Below are 22277 nucleotides of genomic sequence, written 5' to 3' on the forward strand. Positions count from 1 at the left end.
TCTGTTTTTGTACAGTGTCTGCACCCTGATCTCCACCTATCTACTCCCTCTTTCCCTACTCTCTCTCCCTGCCCTCTTTCCCTCTCGCTATCCCCCTCTGCTCTCTCTCTCTCTGTCTCTCCCCTCTCTTTAATCAAGAGTACTGGCAGGGGCACAGGCGGGGCGGCTAGGGCTTTGGAAGGGGAGGAGAGAGAGATATAAACAAACCATGCCACAGAGAAATAACGGGCTGATAAAATCCACCATCGGAAGGTTTTAACTCCGGAGGGAAAGCACACAGGGTAATTTAGAGTAAGGGTTGAGATTACGGTCTCAGAAGCACAGGTCCTCCAGGAACTCTCCCGCACGCGCACACACACACACACACACACACACACACACACACACACACACACACACACACCATGAGATCTGTTCCATCATTGAGGGTGGGATGAATTCCATCCTGACAATCTAATCTGGATTATATGGAGGGGTGAGAGATGGGTGGGATGGGGTGAGGAGAGGTGGGATGGGGTGAGAGAGTAGTGGCGTCGGGATGTTTGGTTTATGAGGAGGGGTATCTAGATAATAGTGGAATAAGGAATTTACTGAAAGACCTCATCCAAAACGAATGGTTTATGAGGAGACAGGCAGTAAGGATGCAGGTAGTAAGTGGGTCAGCCAGTGATCCTGTTCTTCTCTGTTCTCTATTCAAATCCTCAACTGCCCTATTCCCTGCCTTCAGCCAATAGCGGCCTTCAGCCACCCACTACTTCCTGGTAATCCGCCTATCAGAGCTGGTTTGCTGTGACAGGAGACAGACAACGGAAATCAGGTTTGTTTTCATAGGCTGGTCTGAGATCAGTTTATCACACATACCGTCACAATTACAGGAAGAGACCATGTCTGGAAATGTAAATGATTAGCCTTGAAAATGTAAAGAATACTTTGTATGAAATGATAATGTTGTATGTTAAACAAACTATGTGATAAAATATTTACAATTATTCACTCAAATCCTGTAGTATTCAACTCCTGTTAATACTGAAGGAAGAATACAGTGGGGGAAAAAAGTATTTAGTCAGCCACCAATTGTGCAAGTTCTCCCACTTAAAAAGATGAGAGAGGCCTGTAATTTTCATCATAGGTACACGTCAACTATGACAGACAAATTGAGATTTTTTTTTCCAGAAAATCACATTGTAGGATTTTTAATGAATTTATTTGCAAATTATGGTGGAAAATAAGTATTTGGTCACCTACAAACAAGCAAGATTTCTGGCTCTCACAGACCTGTAACTTCTTCTTTAAGAGGCTCCTCTGTCCTCCACTCGTTACCTGTATTAATGGCACCTGTTTGAACTTGTTATCAGTATAAAAGACACCTGTCCACAACCTCAAACAGTCACACTCCAAACTCCACTATGGCCAAGACCAAAGAGCTGTCAAAGGACACCAGAAACAAAATTGTAGACCTGCACCAGGCTGGGAAGACTGAATCTGCAATAGGTAAGCAGCTTGGTTTGAAGAAATCAACTGTGGGAGCAATTATTAGGAAATGGAAGACATACAAGACCACTAATAATCTCCCTCGATCTGGGGCTCCACGCAAGATCTCACCCCGTGGGGTCAAAATGATCACAAGAACGGTGAGCAAAAATCCCAGAACCACACGGGGGGACCTAGTGAATGACCTGCAGAGAGCTGGGACCAAAGTAACAAAGCCTACCATCAGTAACACACTACGCCGCCAGGGACTCAAATCCTGCAGTGCCAGACGTGTCCCCCTACTTAAGCCAGTACATGTCCAGGCCCGTCTGAAGTTTGCTAGAGTGCATTTGGATGATCCAGAAGAGGATTGGGAGAATGTCATATGGTCAGATGAAACCAAAATAGAACTTTTTGGTAAAAACTCAACTCGTCGTGTTTGGAGGACAAAGAATGCTGAGTTGCATCCAAAGAACACCATACCTACTGTGAAGCATGGGGGTGGAAACATCAGGCTGTTTTTCTGCAAAGGGACCAGGACGACTGATCCGTGTAAAGGAAAGAATGAATGGGGCCATGTATCGTGAGATTTTGAGTGAAAACCTCCTTCCATCAGCAAGGGCATTGAAGATGAAACGTGGCTGAGTCTTTCAGCATGACAATGATCCCAAACACACCGCCCGGGCAACGAAGGAGTGGCTTCGTAAGAAGCATTTCAAGGTCCTGGAGTGGCCTAGCCAGTCTCCACATCTCAACCCCATAGAAAATCTTTGGAGGGAGTTGAAAGTCTGTGTTGCCCAGCGACAGCCCCAAAACATCACTGCTCTAGAGGAGATCTGCATGGAGGAATGGGCCAAAATACCAGCAACAGTGTGTGAAAACCTTGTGAAGACTTACAGAAAACGTTTGACCTGTGTCATTGCCAACAAAGGGTATATAGCAAAGTATTGAGAAACTTTTGTTATTGACCAAATACTTATTTTCCACCATAATTTGCAAATAAATTCATTAAAAATCCTACAATGTGATTTTCTGGATTTTTTTTCTCATTTTGTCTGTCATAGTTGACGTGTACCTATGATGAAAATTACAGGTCTCTCTCATCTTTTTAAGTGGGAGAACTTGCACAATTGGTGGCTGACTAAATACTTTTTTCCCCCACTGTATTAATATGTTGTTACAATGGTTATAATGATGCAGTAATCTTACCCATTTATACTGTACAAGACATGTTTTTTTTATGCAATTTCAAATCTGTATTTGAAATCTGTATTTGAAATGTCGCTAAGTTATTACCCCTTCTCTAAGTTGTTGCATGTTTTTACTAATGACAGAATATGGTCAAATATGTATCAATGCTATATGTAGAATAAAACAATCACTTTAACTGGTACAAAGCTTGTACTGCATGTACTTTTAAGTACAACTAAAACTACAGTAAAATATTTGTACTAAATGTACAGTAAAAATTTAATATTTGTTCCATTGGCATTATTCAACCTACTGTCCTTAATAAATCACACAGTACAAAATAGATAGTGATTAAAATATTTTATTGGTTTTAGGAAAATATTAAAAAATTAAAGTTTAATAGCAAAAAAGGAAGTGCAAAGTGTGAAAGCTTTACAACTTGTAGTAATGTAGTGGTTGGCAGAGTTCATTTTTACAGTTTAAAGGCAACCAATGCAAACGTTACTGTTGTGACTCTCTTGGGTGGTCCTTCATCTAAAAGTATGACATTTTATCTGGAAGAGAGAAGACAAAAAATAATTTCTCTTTTGTAGGTTACGATTGAGGAAATCTATTTTTGTTGTCAATACTGTATATTCATGGTCGGTTTAACTTCCTAGTATGAGAGTAAACGTCCAAAATGTTTACCCTTAAATAGTGTACTTAGGCTAGTAATGAACCATTTTAGGTCACTATGTCTTATGTGTACATTAAGTACATTAAGTAAACTAAGAATGGACTCTATAACCTCTGTGTGTGTGTGATATGGCAGCTGCAAGCAGAAACGTGAGACTTTACAAATGTTAAATGTGTTATTTTTAACCCGTTGAATGCCAGATATTTTTACCTCAACAGGGCCGTGGCCTGATTTGGTGGCTGTCTACTCTGGAGGAATGTTGAAATAATGCCATTGGATACATTTGAATATCGTTTTCTATTGATAACAAACCTGAGTAAACTTGGATATCTTCACCTAAATCCTAAACTGATCAGTTTCCTATTTGACCTTTTTAACCTGCAAATGTAACGTACACTACCACATCAACTGAAGTGATTTGACCTATTCATGCTTGTGAAAGACCCAGTTTTGGGCCAAAGAATGGTGCTGGTTTTCATGATCAGTGTATAGTGTTGCCAATGAGACTTGGCAACACTATACAGTACAGTGATCAATGATCTGTAAGTGCAGTGGAGCAGAGAAAACTAACACGCAATGTAGCCCTGTAGCCCTCTGGGACATTCTACAGGCAATCTAACCCACTCAAACCCCCCTACTCTCTATGAATACTGCTTTGCTATTGGTCAGGACAGGTCCCCTGTAGCTCAGTTGGTAGAGCATGGCGTTTGCAACGCCAGGGTTGTGGGTTCGTTTCCCACGGGGGGCCAGTATGAAAAATTTATGCACTCACTAACTGTAAGTCGCTCTGGATAAGAGCGTCTGCTAAATGACTAAAATGTCAATGTAAAAATGTTTCTGTCATCCTCTGCATTCTGAATACTGCACTGCTATTGGTCAGGACAGGTGTCTGTAATCCCTCCCCCTCCCCTGTCAGCCACTCACCATCAGGTTCGGAGTCGGAGTCTACGAGGGGCGGGATACGGATGAGGATCTGGCGGCGGTCTCTCTGGACGACCAGTTGGAGTTTTCCTCTAGACTTCTCTATGAGCTTCCCTGCATCGTTCAGAGACAGGTTCTCTGTTACTGTCCCATTGATCTGGAGCGAGGGAAGAGATGCGAGAGACGGGAGAGGAGAGGACAGGAGAGAGAAGGAGAAATTAGTGTAAATGAGTGTTAGATGAGTAGTGATTTGACAGTTTGGTGGGAGAGAGGATTAAAAGGTTCCTCTTTGGCAGCATCCTGCTTTGCAGTCATGCCAATGACGACCAATTGAACTTCCATTGAGAGTATGTGTGTGTAAAGGAGAGCACAAGAGATTAATTGTGTGTGTGGGTATATTACCTTGAGGATGATGTCTCCCTCCTGTAGGTTTCCGTCCTTGGCAGCCAGTCCTGTACTGGTCATCTCCTTGATGAATATCTGACTGCCCAGACGCAGACCATACTCTAGACACACACAAACACTTAGTGACCAGCTGCGGCAACCAGAGAACATACACAGCCTGAAACTTAAAACCACGTTCACGTCTGACCTTACAACCTTATAGCACAAATAATAAACTGACCCTTCCAAATCAAAGCAGTAAACATTTACCGTGTCCCACATTTTTTGCATTTACATTTTAGTCATTTAGCAGACGCTCTTTTCCAGAGCGACTTACAGTTAGTGAGTGCATACATTTTTCATACTGGCCCCCCGTGGGAATCGAACCCACAACCCTGGCATTGCAAACGCCATGCTCTACCAACTGAGCTACACGGGGGGCCAAATGAGCCCTGGTCAAATGTATTGCTTTATATACTGTAGGCAACAGGGTGCCATTTGGGACACAGTTATTCATATGCTCCCTCCTTCCTGATCACTTATTGTAAAGGAAAAGACATGATTTGTATTTGTATTTATTATGGATCCCCATTACATGCTGCCAAGGCAGCAGGCTACTCTTCCTGGGGTCCAGCAAAATTAAGGCAGTTATACAATTTAAAAACATTACAATACATTCATAACAGATTTCACAACACACTAAAAGTGTGTGCCCTCAGGCCCCTACTCCACTACCACATATATACAACACAAAATCAATTTGTACGCGTGTGTATAGTGCATATGTTATCGTGTGTGTGTGTGTGTTTGCATGACAATCAAATTGTACTGCTTGCATCAGTTACTTGATGTGGAATAGAGTTCCATGTAGTCATGGCTCTATGTAGTACAGTGTGCCTCCCATAGTCTGTTCTGGACTTTGGGACTGTGAAGAGACCTCTAGTGGCATGTCTTGTGGGGTATGCATGGGTGGTCGGTGCATTCAACATGACAGACAGGTCAGTGCATTCAACATACCTCTCACAAATACAAGTAGTGATGAAGTCAATCTCTCCTCCACTTTGAGCCAGGAGAGATTGACATGCATATTATTAATGTTAGCTCTCTGTGTACATCCAAGGGCCAGCCGTGCTGCCCTGTTCTGGGCCAATTTCAATTTTCCTAAGTCCCTCTTTGTGGCACCTGACCACACGACTGAACAGTAGTCCAGGTGCGACAAAACTAGGGCATGTAGGACCTGCCTTGTTGATAGTGCTGTTAAGAAGGTAGAGCTGCGCTTTATTATGGACAGACTTCTCCCCATTTTAGCTACTGTTGTATCAATATGTTTTGACCATGACAGTTTACAATCCAGGGTTACTTCAAGCAGTTTAGTCACTTCAACTTGCTCAATTTCCACATCATTTATTACAAGATTTCGTTGAGGTTTAGGGTTTAGTGAATCATTTGTCCCAAATACAATGCTTTTAGTTTTTGAAATATTTAGGACTAATTTATTCCTTGCCACCCATTCTGAAACTAACTGCAGCTCTATGTTAAGTGTTGCAGTCATTTCAGTCGCTGTAGTAGCTGACGTGTATAGTGTTGAGTCATTTTCTCAAAGCCAGTGGCATGTCATTAGTAAAGACTGAAAAAAGTAATGGGCCTAGAAAGCTGCCCTGGGGTGTTTCTAATTCTACCTGGATTATGTTGGAGAGGCTTCCATTAAAGAACACCCTCTGTGTTCTGTTAGACAGGTAACTCTATATCCACAATATAGCAGGGGGTGTAAAGCCATAACACATACGTTTACTAAGGGTTGGTAACAGGCTGACTGGTTGGCTATTTGAGCCGGTAAAAGGGGGCTTTACAATTCTTAGGTTGCAGAATGACTTTTGCTTCCCTCCAGGCCTGAGGGCACACACTTTCTAGTAGGCTTAAATGAAAGATATGTCAAATAGGAGTGGCAATATCATCCGCTATTATCCTCAGTAATTTTCCATCCAAGTTGTCAGACCCCGGTGGCTTGTCATTGTTGATAAGACAACAATCATTTTTTCACCTTTTCCACACTCACTTTACGGAATTCAAAATTACAAGGCTTGTCTTTCATAATTTGGTCAGATATACTTGGATGTGTAGTGTCAGCGTTTGTTGCTGGCATGTCATGCCTAAGTTTGCTAATCTTGCCAATGAAAAAATCATTGATCACAGCTTCTCACCTTCGTTGGGTCTGTTCTTGACCAGCAGGACGTTAACAGGTTTCTCCAAGGGCTCCAGGTCTCTAGCTCCTCCTCGGGGGAGGTCAGGGGAGGGCGATCGGGACGGCTCATGGAGGTGGTCTCTACTCTTACTCTTCACCATCCTCCCCCCGGTACCTCCCCCATCGCCGTACCGCCCCCCTCCTCGCTCGTAGCTGTCTCCCCGGCTGTAGTTCCTCCCACCTGGACTTCCTCCTCCCCCTCCTCTCTCCCGGTCCGTGCTCCTCCCCCGGCTGCGTTCCCGTGGATACCGTGGCCTCTCGGGACTGGGTGGCTCCCGGTCCAAGGCCCGCCCCCTGCTGTTGTCGCGGTGAGGCTCCGGGCTCTGCGACGCCCTCTCCTTGCTCCTCCCCCGGCTTCTCCCTCGGTTACCATGGCCGCCGTAGTCGGGGTCCAGGTAGCTCTTGTTGTCAGGGGTGAGGTCGCGAGGCTCGCGGTTGTAACCAGGACCACCGTTGCCACGATGCCAGCCCCCGTCACTCTGGTTGTCATCGGCATCGTAGTAGCGGGTGGAGCCGAAGTCTCGACTCTCGGCGCCAGGAGAGGGAGGGTGTTTCAGGGAGTGGAGAGCCACCTTCCGAGGTCTCTTCACTGTCTGGGGGAGACAAAGACACACACACACACACACACACACACACACACACACACACACACACACACACACACACACACACACACACACACACACACACACACACACACACACACACACACACACACAGAGAGAGACAGACAGGGTAAACTGTTAGAGACTGAACACTAGACTGCTGCATTTTGATGGAAAGGATCGATTTAGTTAACACGTGCAACAAAACACCCATGAGACACACACGCACACAGAGCCAGGAGCAGGGGCGGGGCAGGAGCAGAGGCCATGACAGTAAGGTTAGTACGGTTATTTTTGGCTGTGCAGTGTTAAAGGAGCATCACCTGGAAAGAATGGGGTCAGCTCAGTGAAGTGTAAAACACCTCGCTCGGCAGTACTGTGGCTGTCTGTATGGTGTTCCACTCCCACACTGTTAGAACTAGCTGAACTTGTCAGCTTAACTTGTTTAACTGCTGGGTTGAATAACTGTCAAGGCCAAATCATCTCTGTATAAATCTGGTCAACTATTACATCATTGGGATCAATGTATGAAAATCTATTTTTCCAAGTCTGGCCTATATTAACATTGCCAATCCAGCAACACTATGATATACCTAATGGCCAATGGAAAAACACAAATCTCTTGAACAATTGGCCATTGTTGCCTACCTTTAGTTGGCTTCCTTCCTGCAATCTAACTAACTACAGTGATACTCACTATCTTGGCGGTCTTCCCACATTTGCGTAGCTGCTGCACAGCGAAGGAATGAGGCACGTTGTCCATGAGGATGGAGTTGACTTGGATCACACGGTCATTTTCACTGGGGAGGGAAACAACAAAACACACAGTTCACACAAAACCTCAAATAAAGGGTTCGAAACTCAATCTAGGGGCGCACCTCAATAGTCAAAAATGGCTTCCTCTCATTGTGTCCTTCCTTTCTTTCATCTGTACTGATTTGGAGAAAAAAAAACTGGACAGGTAAAAACCTTGCTTTTCACCTATGTTTTCAAATCAGTGCAGATGAAGGAGAGGAGATGAGGACGAGGTCTTCAAACTACTGAGATTCACAGGAAGTAGTTGATGACATAAGAGGAAGAGAAAGCAATAGTTGATGACATAAGAGGAAATAGTAGTTAATGGCATAATGAGGAAGCGGTGTAACGTACAACAGTAGTCCATCAGCTGGTCCTCCCTGCAAAACGTCTGACACGATGATTGATGTCTCGCCGTTCTCCACGTTGGGGTTGTCCCGCCCCCCCGACACAGCGATACCAAACCCCATCTTGGAGTCCTGCATGCAGGATAGATAGATAGATAGAGAGAGAGAGAGAGAGAGAGTGAGAGAGTGAGAGAGCGCGAGATAGAGTGAGTGAGATAATTAAGTTGGGGGTTGGGCAATGGAAAAGATACAGGGTTGAAATTTGACAGGGGATTGGGAGGTCAGACAAACAAATAGAGTAAAATGGGTTGAAATTGAATGAGAGAGTAGACAGAGAGACAGACAGACAGGTAGACAGAGCATGATGACATTGGATGGGTTGAAGGGTCGACTACAACCACATAGATGGGAAAGACGGGAGGAGATCGGTTGGTGGGGCGAGGGAGGAGGGAGGAGCAGACGGCTTGCGTTTCCAATGTGGCTCTAATTGTCTCTGCCCTGAATGGCACATACATCACAACCCACAGGTATAGAGGGACAGAGAGGAGGGAGATGAGGGACAGAGAGGAGGGAGAGAGGGGGAGAGAGATGAGGGACAGAGAGGAGAGAGAGAGGGGGAGAGAGATGAGGGACAGAGAGGAGAGAGATGAGGGACAGAGAGGAGGAGAGAAAGAAAGAGACCAGGAGAGCTGTGCAAGACGAATAGAAAACAATCACACACACTCCCTCTAGCCAGAATACAGTCGCGTCCAAGTAGTTGACATGACAAATCTCCCCCGGAAAGAGAGAGGGATAGAGAAAGAGAGAGAGAGAGTGAAAGAGAGAGAGAGCGAGAAAGAATGAGCGTGAGAGGGATAGAAAGATAGAGAGAAAGCAATGAAAGAGAGTGAAAGCAGGTCAACCTTGGAGCTCTTGGCTATCAATGGGGGAAAAATACATCTCCTGTCCGTCTAGATGAAGATGCATGATAGGAGGAGTAACAGACACACACACACACACACACACACACACACACACACAGTAAATGGGGGATATGGAGAGCAGGGTATTAGTCAGAGACGTGGTCTCCCCTAACAACACTTACCTCCTTAGTGTGTCAAATAGATTGATGGACACACGGCTGGGAGAGAGTGACTCATAACTGAATTATGTGTGTGTGTGTTGGTTTCTACTCCTCGTGTCTACTTATTATGTGCATGTATGTGTGTGCATTTACGTACATGCGTGCAGACGCAAGTGTGTGTTCCTCCTCCCTCCCAGTGTGGATACTGAGAGCCAGGGCTAGCCTAGGGAATAGTGATGCATCCATGTGATAAGGTCGAACATCCCAAACAGCTATCTCCCAGGATCACTCTCAGTCCTCCTAACGGCGTCCTCTCTTCCTGTTGTTAGCCCTGTTTCCAAGCTCTGTGATGTCATATTCTCCATGACTGTGTTTATAGTTGATCGGATAACATTCATTCTATATCCGTCCCAAATGGCACCCATACTCCCAACATAGTGCACTACTTTTGACCAGAGCCCTTTGCGCCCTATGGGGCCTGGTCAAAAAGTAGTGCACTACTATAGTAAATGGGTTGCCATTGGGGAAGCAGCCTATGTTTGTAGTTGATCTGATAAGGTTAATAAAACGTTGATCCTATCTACTACAGTCAGTGACCACAGAGACATCCTCTCTTCTGGGGATACTGTGTCTGACTGGAGGCTTCAGTAAAGGGAGTTGAGAGATGCACATACACGCATGCATGCATGCACGCACGCATGTGCATTTCGCGCGCACACACACACACGGTGAGAGCCAACACAAACCAGAGAGATTCCATACGAAAACAGGACAAAAAAAGACCATGATTTGGGGTATTTTAACAAGATTTAATCCATAGAATGGTCCTTTGGAGGAAGGATTGTTGACATATACTTGACATTTTTATCTAAAAGCATAAATGAGAAATAAATAATATTTATGACATTTTGGACTTACCCAGGCCTGGTTTAAGCCTCCAGAATGGTGTCATATGAAGCTTCACTGCTTGCTCTGTAATATGAGTAGTGTTTTTTACGTTCATTTATGAATATTGAACCATATCAACATGAATAATATTTTGCACATTTCTTTATATATCGTTGAACATAATATACTCTACGGGGATATCAAAGTTTGTTGGACCCCAGGAAGATTAGCTGACGTTATGGCATCAGCTAATGGGGATCCTAATAACAATTAAAAATTCCAGAGTGGAATCTCTGCTAGTTTTAAAGTTGTGTTCCATTTTATACAGAGAAATTGGCACTGTAGGCCATGTAAGCAATAACAGCCCTCCTTTTATTTGTATCATTGCACATCCTGCAAATCACCACAAGGGGCGACCATTTTGAATCAATTTTCACATTCACTGTTGGTAATGCTTACAAATTAGATCATAACTCTACAAGTAACAGAGATCCCACTCTGGAACGTAGATATTATGTTATATTATGTTCAACAATATATCGTAAGATTTGCCAAAACAAATATTTTTCTATAATTATATGTTTCTTTTTTTCAATATTCATAAATTAATGTAAAAAAATTAAAATACTACTCATATTACATAGCAAGCAGTAAAGCTTCATATGACACCATTATGCCTGTAGCACCTACAAATTAAACATTTTTGAGTCCTAAAGGTCCTGAACAGTCATTCTGAAAAGTACTTTTTCTCTCATGGCTAACTACCAGGAAGTTTGAAAAAACAGGCTGAGTGGGAGGGGAGCTTATATTCATGAGCTCGCCTTGAATGACAGCTCTTTGAAATGTCAAGCAACTTGGATGCAGTGAGCAGTGTTGCATCTCAAGCAAATGTGGTGACACACAAAGCAACTCAAACAACATTGAAATTGCATCAATTATATCCTTTAAAAATATATATATATACATCTCCCGTTTGGCATTTCTCTTGTGATGCAGTTCACAGCAGCACTGACAGATGTGTTAACTTGACAACGGCGTCAGAGTTTTGAACGACCCTTCACCCCCTTTTGTTCCATGCAGGCTGAAGACCTAGCTAGCCAGTAACTAGCTAACACCTGACACAGATGAAAGGGGAAACATATGAGTATCTTTGCCATAGATGAATAGGGTAAACTTGTAATTATATTTGCTGACACTCTACAGTCAAATTTTGATACCAGTAGAGTAGCTATCTAGCTATTTAAATTACGCCCATCTGCAAACGATGTTTCTCCGATGTTGGTTACAAGGTGGTACTTATTTAAATTATCATGTTACCATTGGTGTATTTAAATGTGAGTTAAGGTGATGTCACCTTTTCCCCTTACTAATGAATCCAAGTGTTTGACATGGGGGAAGGGACCAGTAACTTTATAATCAAACTTTATCAATGTAGAGGCAACATTTTCCATACTTTGGTCATCATATTTCGATCTGGTTTCCTTCAAATATCATCAATTTTCATGAAAAACATGATTTTGATTGTTCATTACCTTTAAAGGATGCCTGGGTAAGGCCAACATGTCATAAACATACCAACTTTTATTAATTATTCTCAACTATACTTTCAGATACAAATGTAAAATATGTCAACAAACCATCTTCCAAAGGACAATTCTATGAATTACATTTAATGAAAATCACAAAAATCTGTTTTTTTGTTGTTGTCCTGGTTTCATATGAAATCACTCACCTGCTGTGGTCCTTTGCTGATGGCAAAGGACAAAGACAACACACACACACTACTCTGTGAACCTACATTGTAGGTCATCCACTGGGGAGAGACCATAGGAGAGACTCCAGGGCCAGTACATGTAAAGGTCACAGGTTAACTAACCCTTTGTAGTCTCTCACTCACACACACACAAAGAGAGACAGTGCATTCGGAAAGTATTCAGACCAATTGACTTTTTACACACTTTGTTACTTTACAGCCTTATTCTAAAATGAATTACATATTTTTTCTCTGCAATCTACACACAATACCCCATAATGACAAAGAAAAAACTAGTTTAGAAATGTATTAAAAATAAACAACGGAAATATCACATTTACATAAGTATTCAGACCCTTTACTCAGTACTTTGTTGAAGCACATTTGGCAGAGATTACAGCCTTGAGTCTTCTTGGGTATAACACTACAAGCTAGGCACACCTGTATTTGGGGAGTTTCTCCCATTCTTTTCTGCAGATCCTCTCAAGCTCTGTCAGGTTGGATGGGGAGCGTCGCTGCACAGCTATTTTCAGGTCTCTACAGAGATGTTCGATCAGGTTCAAGTCCGTCCTCTGGCTGGGCCACTCAAGGACATTCAGAGACATGTCCCGAAGCAACTCCTGCATTGTCTTGGCTGTGTGCTTAGGGTCGTTGTCCTGTTGGAAGGTGAACCTTCACCCCAGTCTGAAGTCCTGAGCGCTCTGGAGCAGGTTTTTATTAAGGATCTCTCTGTACTTTTCTCCGTTAATCTTTGCCTCGATCCTGACTAGTCTCCCAGTCCCTGCCGCTGAAAAACATCCCCACAGCATGATGCTGCCACCACCATGCTTCACCGTAGGGATGGTGGCAGGTTTCCTCCAAATGTGACGCTTGGCATTCAGGCCAAAGAGTTAAATCTTGGTTTCATCAGACCAGAGAATCTTGTTTCTCATGGTCTGAGAGTCCTTTAGGTGCCTTTTGGCAAACTCCAAGTGGACTGTCATGTGACTTTTCTGAGGAGTGGCTTCCGTCTGGCCACTCTACCATAAAGGCCTGATTGGTGGAGTGCTGCAGAGATGGTTGTCCTTCTGGAAGGATCTCCCATCTCCACAGAGGAACTGGAGCTCTGTCAGAGTGACCATCGGGTTCTTGGTCACCTCCCTGACCAAGGCCCTTCTCCCACGATTGCTCAGTTTGGCCGGGCGGCCAGCTCTAGGAAGAGTCTTGGTGGTTCCAAACTTCTTCCATTTAAGAATGATGGAGGCCACTATGTTTGTGGGGACCTTCAATGCTGCAGAAATAGGTTGGAACTCTTCCCCAGATCTGTGCCTCGACACAATCCTGTTTTGGAGCTCTACAACTCCTTTGACCTCATGGCTTGGTTTTTGCTCTGACATGTACTGTCAACTGTGGGACCTTATACAGTGGGGGAAAAAAGTATTTAGTCAGCCACCAATTGTGCAAGTTCTCCCACTTAAAAAGATGAGAGAGGCCTGTAATTGTCATCATAGGTACACGTCAACTATGACAGACAAAATAAGAAAAAAAATAATCCAGAAAATCACATTGTAGGATTTTTAATGAATTTATTTGCAAATTATGGTGGAAAATAAGTAATTGGTCAATAACAAAAGTTTCTCAATACTTTGTTATATACCCTTTGTTGGCAATGACACAGGTCAAATGTTTTCTGTAAGTCTTCACAAGGTTTTCACACACTGTTGCTGGTATTTTGGCCCATTCCTCCATGCAGATCTCCTCTAGAGCAGTGATATTTTGGGGCTGTCGCTGGGCAACACGGACTTTCAACTCCCTCCAAAGATTTTCTATGGGGTTGAGATCTGGAGACTGGCTAGGCCACTCCAGGACCTTGAAATGCTTCTTACGAAGCCACTCCTTCGTTGCCCGGGCGGTGTGTTTGGGATCATTGTCATGCTGAAAGACCCAGCCACGTTTCATCTTCAATGCCCTTGCTGATGGAAGGAGGTTTTCACTCAAAATCTCACGATACATGGCCCCATTCATTCTTTCCTTTACACGGATCAGTCGTCCTGGTCCCTTTGCAGAAAAACAGCCCCAAAGCATGATGTTTCCACCCCCATGCTTCACAGTAGGTATGGTGTTCTTTGGATGCAACTCAGCATTCTTTGTCCTCCAAACACGACGAGTTGAGTTTTTACCAAAAAGTTATATTTTGGTTTCATCTGACCATATGACATTCTCCCAATCCTCTTCTGGATCATCCAAATGCACTCTAGCAAACTTCAGACGGGCCTGGACATGTACTGGCTTAAGCAGGGGAACACGTCTGGCACTGCAGGATTTGAGTCCCTGGCGGCGTAGTGTGTTACTGATGGTAGGCTTTGTTACTTTGGTCCCAGCTCTCTGCAGGTCATTCACTAGGTCCCCCCGTGTGGTTCTGGGATTTTTGCTCACCGTTCTTGTGATCATTTTGACCCCACGGGGTGAGATCTTGCGTGGAGCCCCAGATTGAGGGAGATTATTAGTGGTCTTGTATGTCTTCCATTTCCTAATAATTGCTCCCACAGTTGATTTCTTCAAACCAAGCTGCTTACCTATTGCAGATTCAGTCTTCCCAGCCTGGTGCAGGTCTACACTTTTGTTTCTGGTGTCCTTTGACAGCTCTTTGGTCTTGGCCATAGTGGAGTTTGGAGTGTGACTGTTTGATGTTGTGGACAGGTGTCTTTTATACTGATAACAAGTTCAAACAGGTGCCATTAATACAGGTAACGAGTGGAGGACAGAGGAGCCTCTTAAAGAAGAAGTTACAGGTCTGTGAGAGCCAGAAATCTTGCTTGTTTGTAGGTGACCAAATACTTATTTTCCACCATAATTTGCAAATAAATTCATAAAAAATCCTACAATGTAATTTTCTGGATTTTTTCTCCTCAATTTGTCTGTCATAGTTGACGTGTACCTATGATGAAAATTACAGGCCTCTCTCATCTTTTTAAGTGGGAGAACTTGCACAATTGGTGGCTGACTAAATACTTTTTCCCCCCACTGTATAGACAGGTGTGTGCCTTTCCAAATCATGTCCAATCAGTTGGATTTACCACAGGTGGACTCCAATCAAGTTGTAGAAACATCTCAAGGATGATCAATGGAAACAGGATGCACCTGAGCTCAATTTCAAGTCTCATAGCAAATGGTCTGAATACTTATGTAAATAAGGTATTTCAGTTTTAAATTTTTAATAGATTTGCAAACATTTCTAAAAACCTGTTTTTGCTTTGTCATTATGGGGTATTGTGTGTAGATTGATGAGGATTTTTATTTATTTAATCAATTTTAGAATAAGGCAGTAACGTTAACAAGGGGTCTGAATATTTTCAGAATGCACTGTATATAGAAAGAGAGAGAAAGAGCGAGATTGGGAGAGCGAGAGCGAGAGAGAGAGAGAGAGAGCGAGAGAGCGAGAGAGCGAGAGAGCGAGAGAGCGAGAGAGCGAGAGAGCGAGAGAGCGAGAGAGCGAGAGAGAGAGAGAGCGAGGTCAACTTACCCTCTGTAGGTTCACAGTGTACTGCTCCCAAACAGTCTCCTCCATTCCTGAGCTCTGTGGAGAACAGAGAACAAACACAGTTAGTAGTGATGGGGGAAAAATAGATAGTTACATATCGCAATATTATTTCAAATGATATTATATTGATACTTTGACTCCTAGTATCGATTAGTAAAAAACATATATAAAAAATTAAAAATGTAGCTTTAGCTAACACTAGTCGGCTGTACCTGCGCCAAAACTCGGGTATTTTTCATCCTATAGCTTGTTCTCAGTCTTATTTTTAAATAGTGAGACATGTTTTCAGCACTTTTATCATATAATCGTGTAACCGATAATTATGGATAATAACCGTGAACAAAAACAAATAATTGTCATAATAGGAAAAAGGGTGATTCAACTTTATATTAAAGTTGTTTAACCAATAGAAGTTTCTCATTTTTACATGAAGTGGGTAAAGTTGGTCATCATCAAGTCTTAAGACTAGAGTCTGACTGATATAATTGTTCCACCGATAACAGACATTCCAAGTTAACACTACAGAGAAGGGGATGAAGCAACACTGAGCTACTCATCACCCACACCATTTAAACTACCTTCATATTATCTCGAGGCACCCCCTGTGAAAACAGTGCCTTCAGAAAGTATTCACACACCTAGACTTTTTTAACCCTGAAAAAAAGTGTCTTTCAACTCACCAAATTGAGCCCCGTTTCAAATGATCACTCTTTGAGAATAGCTGTTCCAGATGTGTATTACTTCGCACTATTCTGTTCTATTTTATTCTGCTATATTATTTCATGTTTTTTTTTACTTGGAATAGGTGTGTCTTGACTGTGATAAGGGCTCAGGAAATAAAAGCTTAGTCTGCTAAATGCCATTGCACAGCCATAGTCTTCTACAAGCAAGCACCACTGCTGAGGTTACTACCTTTTTGAAGATTGTGTTCCACGATATAATATAACCAGTTGATATTACGGTTTCAATAAATTAATCTTAAATGGCACTTGATTCTGACAGAATCCTATATCTGCGATGACAATGTGCAGACAGACACACATGCCGAACACACAAACACAAATCGATCAACAGCCACAGACGCATAGCTATCCTGCAACCCTGAGTACTATATCCTCTCTGTAAACTCCAGTGTGAATGGCATCAGGACCCATCTGTATCGGCTCCTATCTGTTCCAGAGATCTGGATGTAGTGTAGAACACACCTACTGGACCCACAGGAGGGACTGCGCTGACACATCACATCCCCCTACCCACCCGGAAATAACTGTTCCCCACAACCCACAGACTGACTGGCTGCCGTGCAAATCACACAGCTAAATGCTACCAACGTCCAACTGATGCAAATACACACTCTCTCCTCTCTCTCACACTCTGCTAGCATGACAGATGGAGCGGGAGAGCTTTTTCATTACACACACTGACTGAGTACTAGCACCAATACGGGAGTATGAGACAACATCATTCATCAACAGTTTCTTTGCCTCTTAAATGAAAAGCAGTAAAAAACATTTCTCCCGGCCGGAGCCTATTGGAGCAGCAGACTTCTTCAACCCTGTATTATTCACTTGGCAAATAGAGTTCTTGGCTTGAGCAATTTCCTATTGGATCAAAATGTGGCAATTGTGATTTACTAGAATATCATTTGATTCTGTAGTAGAGGCAAACAAATTGCCATGATGAAGACTGTGCAACATTACAGTGTTTCTCTGTAGCTAAATAACCAAGCTGTAGCACTGAACTGGTGTAGCTAGCAACCACAATATAACTTTCCCTGAAACCCAACTTAACAGAACTTCACTTAACATATTTTAACACTCAGTTCTACAACCAAACGACTACGTTAGTCTACAAACAAACATCTAGTCAAACACACGCCAGAAAGCGCTAAGGGGAAAGCAGAGAGCAGGGAGAGATCTTTCCTCTAGGGATCAGAGCTAGACAGTTTATCCTCTGGGGAGGTGGCAAAGAATGTGGCAAAGAAATTACCTTTATGTCCTGAATACAAAGTTATGTTTGGGGCACATCCAACACAACACATCACTGAGTATCACGCTTCATATTTTTAAGCATGGTGATGGTTTCATTATGTTATTGGTATGCTTGTCATCGTCAAGCATACCAAAAAGAAACGGAATTGAGCTAAGCACAGGCAAAATCCTAGAAGAAAACCTGGTTCAGTCTGCTTTCCAACAGACACTGGGAGACAGATTCACCTTTCAGCAGGACAATAACCTAAAACACAAGGTCAAATATACATTGGAGTTGCTTACCAAGGTGAGCTGAGTGGCCGAGTTACAGTTTTGACTTAAATCGGCTTGGAAATCTATGGCAAGACTTGAAAATTGCTGTCTAGCAATGTTCAACAACCAACTTGACAGTGCTAGAAGAATTTTCAAAAGAAGAACGTACAAATATTGTACAATCCAGGTGTGCAAAGCTCTTAGAGACTTACCCAGAAAGACTCACAGCTGTAATCGCTGCCAAAGGTAATTCTAACATGTATTGACTCAGGGGTGTGAAAACCTATGTAAATGAGATATTTCAGTATTTATTTTCAATACATTCGCAAACATTTCAAAAAATATGTTTTCACTTTGTCATTATGGGGTATTGTGTGTAGATGGGTGAGAAAACAATTGACATAATCCATTTTGAATTCAGGCTGTAACAACAAAATGTTAAGTCATATGTATGAATACAGAAAGTCTATAACATTTGCATGCCAAAGGGTATTTATTTCTAAAATCTGGAAAAAACCTCCATTGAAATTGTTGTTCCATTTTCACACTGAATTAAATGACCCATGACATATAGTAACTGGTGACTCGTGAACTCAGTCATGAAGACGAGTCTTGGCTTTGATGTAAAAGCCACTTATTTTCCTGTATGGTTCTATGGTAAAGACATGGATGGGGAAACCACTACAAAAACAAAATGACCTCTCTGGTCCCAAACACTGCCCAACACAGGCTCTAAAATATGCATGACCCTCTGTGTTAGCCAATGGAGTAGGAGTATCTAAATCTCTCACTCACTCACACACACACACACACACACACACACACACACACACACTGCTCCAGGACACAGTGGAAACAGACACTCATCCGGAATGATCAATGTTTTGTTGATTAACTCGGCACCGGTCAGGAGACTGACCTACCTCTGTCTACACACGCAACCATGCATTCACACACTAGGGCTGCACGATATGGGCAAAAAATATAATTGTGATTTTTGTACCAAATATTGCGATTGCGATTTTACTTGCGATTATAAATCAAAACACTTGGGTAAACTGTTGGAATCATAGAAATAGAACGATCATTCTAATTTTATGGTTGGAATATAGTGGGCACTTGGAATGAAGTTTTGTTTGGCATGACAACGAATGAAAAAGTAAGGGTGGAGATGGTTGACAGACTAGTAACCAAAGTGTTGGTCAGTGTTTCCCATGGGACCATAATTAGATTTAAATAGATAGGTACAGTGCTTTCAGAAAGTATTCACACCCCTTGACTTTTTCCACATTATGTTGTGTTACAAAGTGCGATTAAAATGAATGTAATTGTATTTTTTTTATCAACGATCTACACAACATACTCTAATGTCAAAGTGGAAGACATTTCTAACATTTGTACAAAAACAAAAAATCCATAAAATAATACAACAGTAATATATCTTGATTAGATAAGTATTCAACCGCCTGAGTCAATGGCAGCGATTACAGCTGTGAGTCTTTTTGGGTAAATCTCTAAGAGCTTTCCACAATTGGATTATGCTTTTTCGATTATTTTCAAAATTCTTCAAGCTCTGTCAAATTGGTTGTTGATCATTGCTAGACAACCATTTGCAGGTCATGCCACAGATTTCCAAGTAGATTTAAGTCAAAACTGTAACTCGGCCACTCAGGGACATTCACTGTCTTCTTGGTAAGCAATTCCAGTGTAGATTTGGCCTTGTGTTTTAGGTTATTGTTCTGCTGAAAGGTGAATGAATCTCCAAGCTTCTGGTGGAAAGCAAACTGAACCAGGTTTTCTTCTAGGATTTTGCCTGTGCTTAGCTTCATTCTGTTTCTTTTTTATCTTGATAAACTCCCCAGTCCTTAACGATTACAAGCATACCCATAACATGATGCAGCCACCACTATTCTTGAAAATATGGAGAGTAGTACTCAGTAATGTGTTGTATTGGATTTGCCCAAAACATAACGCTTTGTATTCAGAACAAAAAGTTTGAATTGCTTTGCCACATTTTTTTACAGTATTTCTTTAGTGCCTTGATGCAAACAGCATGCATGTTTTAGAATGTTTTTACTCTGTACAGGCTTCCTTATTTTCACTCAGTCAATTAGTTTAGTATTGTGGAGTAACTACAATGTTGTTGATCCATCCTCAGTTTTCTCCTATCACAGCCATTCAATTCTGTTACTGTTTTAAAGTCACCATTGGCCTCATTGTTAAATCCCTGAGTGGTTTCCTTCCTCTCCGGCAACTGATTAAGGAAGGACGCCTGTATCTGTGTAGTGACTGGGTGTATTGATACACCATCCAAAGAGTAATTCATAACTTCACCATGCTCAAAGGGATTTTCAATGTCTGCTTTTATTTTGTTTACCCATCTACCAATAGGTGCCCTTCTTTGCTAGGCATTGGAAAACCTCCCTGGTTTTTGTGGTTGAATCTGTGTTTGAAATTCACTGCTCAACTGAGGGACCTTACAGATAACTGTATGTGTGGGGTACAGAGATGAGGTAGTCATTCAAAAATCATGTTAAACACTATTATTGCACACAGAGTGAGTTCATGCAACTTATTATGTGACTTGTTAAGCAAAGTTTTACTCCTGAACTTATTTAGGCTTGCCATAACAAAGAGGTTGAATACTTATTGACTCAAGACATTTCAGCTTTTCGTTTGTAATACATTTTTTTTTAATTCTAAAAATATAATTCCACTTTAACATTATGGGATATTGTGTGTAGGCCAGTGAAACAAAATCTCAATTTAATCAATTTTAAATTCAGACGTGTGAATACTTTCTGAAGGCACTGTACATTCAGACAAAGATTTTAGAATATTCTTTGCCCTTTCCTCTCTGACTAAGAACAAGCTGCTGCACAAACAATGCTGATATACTCCACCACTGGTACCAGCCTGTATTAGAGCAAAGGTTTGCTAGCATGATTTGCCATATCTCAGTGGATTTAGATAGCTAGCTAGCGATTAGCATAAGGGGCTAACACACATTTTTTTATGCACATTTGCAGCTTGCTAAGATGAACTAACTTGCATTTTGCAGAGAGAAAGTTACACAAATTGTATTATATAGAAAACATTTGGATTTATATTAAGACGCAAAGTGGAAAGCTGTTTCGTTCTTGTATGACAAATCTGTTGACCGAATGCTGTTGTTTGGTCAATGCATGCAGAATGAATCTCGAGGAGGAACTGCCCACTTGAGTGACAGGGGGCGTGGCTTGGTGTGTGTGGGATTGGGAAGTGGACAAAAGAGGAGATGGTGAGTGAACTCCATCAACTCAAGCAATAAATCAAAAGCACAAAAAACGGGCGTTACAGACGGCTAGGTGGCGTTTCAAAATATTGCATCCTTTTGCGATATGGATATTGTACATGTCAATATCACAAGTTCGATAAACATTTCCTTAATCGTGCAGCCCTAAGGCACTCGCACACACCGTCCTCTCTGACCCTGGGATTTAGAGTCTGTCTTCTGAGGGCGTGGGAACTAACCTCCACAGTCTGAGTTGGACCAGGTAAAAACAACAACACGTTTTTATGTTTCAGTCAGTTGGCTTTTACAATGCTGTGAAATCCCAACTGATCTCTATTGACCACAGTTTGTTCATGCACATTCATTACTGGTTGGTGGCTATGTGAAAATAAGAAAAAGTATGCAATGCAGTCTCTCCTCGCCCATAGACCACATTCAAAACAAGTATTTAAACAATATTGAAATGTAAGTTTGCAGATTGCCCCTTTAAGCAATGCCATGGTACTGTATAAAACCAGACTGGTGTTATACAGGGCACAGATGGACTAGTAGCTATGAGAGAGCAGCTAGGCCCTGAAGTGACAGACAGTCAGTCACACCTCTGCTGCTCTACATGGTTCTCTGCTTCTCCCCAGTGTCCCTCAGCTCAGCTCAGAACAAAGAGCATGGGTTCTCAAACTTTTTGGGGCCGGGGAACCCTTTTGTGATAGCAAATTAATCAGGGACCCTCTCATAATCAGAACACAACTCGAGTGAGAAACATAGTATAGGAGTTTTACTATAACTGCGGCAGTGCATGGCCGGATGAACCACTTCTCTGAACATTTTAAAGGCCCGCCTCTTGGCATCGGAGAGAAAATGTTGCAGTTTTCAAGCTAATTTCCTGCAATTCTACTAGAGATGAG

At 42.3% G+C, this 22277-nt stretch overlaps 1 protein-coding gene across 11 annotated transcripts in view; it reads right to left on the reverse strand.

Annotated features, from left to right (window-relative positions):
- Positions 1 to 22277, reverse strand: part of LOC121585174 (tight junction protein ZO-2) — a 155710-nt gene that overhangs the window by 19168 nt on the left and 114265 nt on the right. For all 11 annotated transcript variants that reach the window (XM_041901567.2, XM_041901566.2, XM_041901565.2 and 8 more), the window contains 6 exons: positions 15838 to 15891; positions 8639 to 8763; positions 8187 to 8289; positions 6844 to 7477; positions 4661 to 4764; positions 4262 to 4415 (listed from right to left, as the gene is read on the reverse strand). In XM_041901567.2, coding sequence (XP_041757501.2) covers positions 4262 to 4415; positions 4661 to 4764; positions 6844 to 7477; positions 8187 to 8289; positions 8639 to 8763; positions 15838 to 15891 — 1174 coding nt within the window. The remainder of the gene's footprint in view (positions 1 to 4261; positions 4416 to 4660; positions 4765 to 6843; positions 7478 to 8186; positions 8290 to 8638; positions 8764 to 15837; positions 15892 to 22277) is intronic.

The sequence above is a fragment of the Coregonus clupeaformis genome, chromosome 16, assembly GCF_020615455.1.
Source record: "Coregonus clupeaformis isolate EN_2021a chromosome 16, ASM2061545v1, whole genome shotgun sequence".
Classification (NCBI taxonomy): domain Eukaryota; kingdom Metazoa; phylum Chordata; class Actinopteri; order Salmoniformes; family Salmonidae; genus Coregonus; species Coregonus clupeaformis.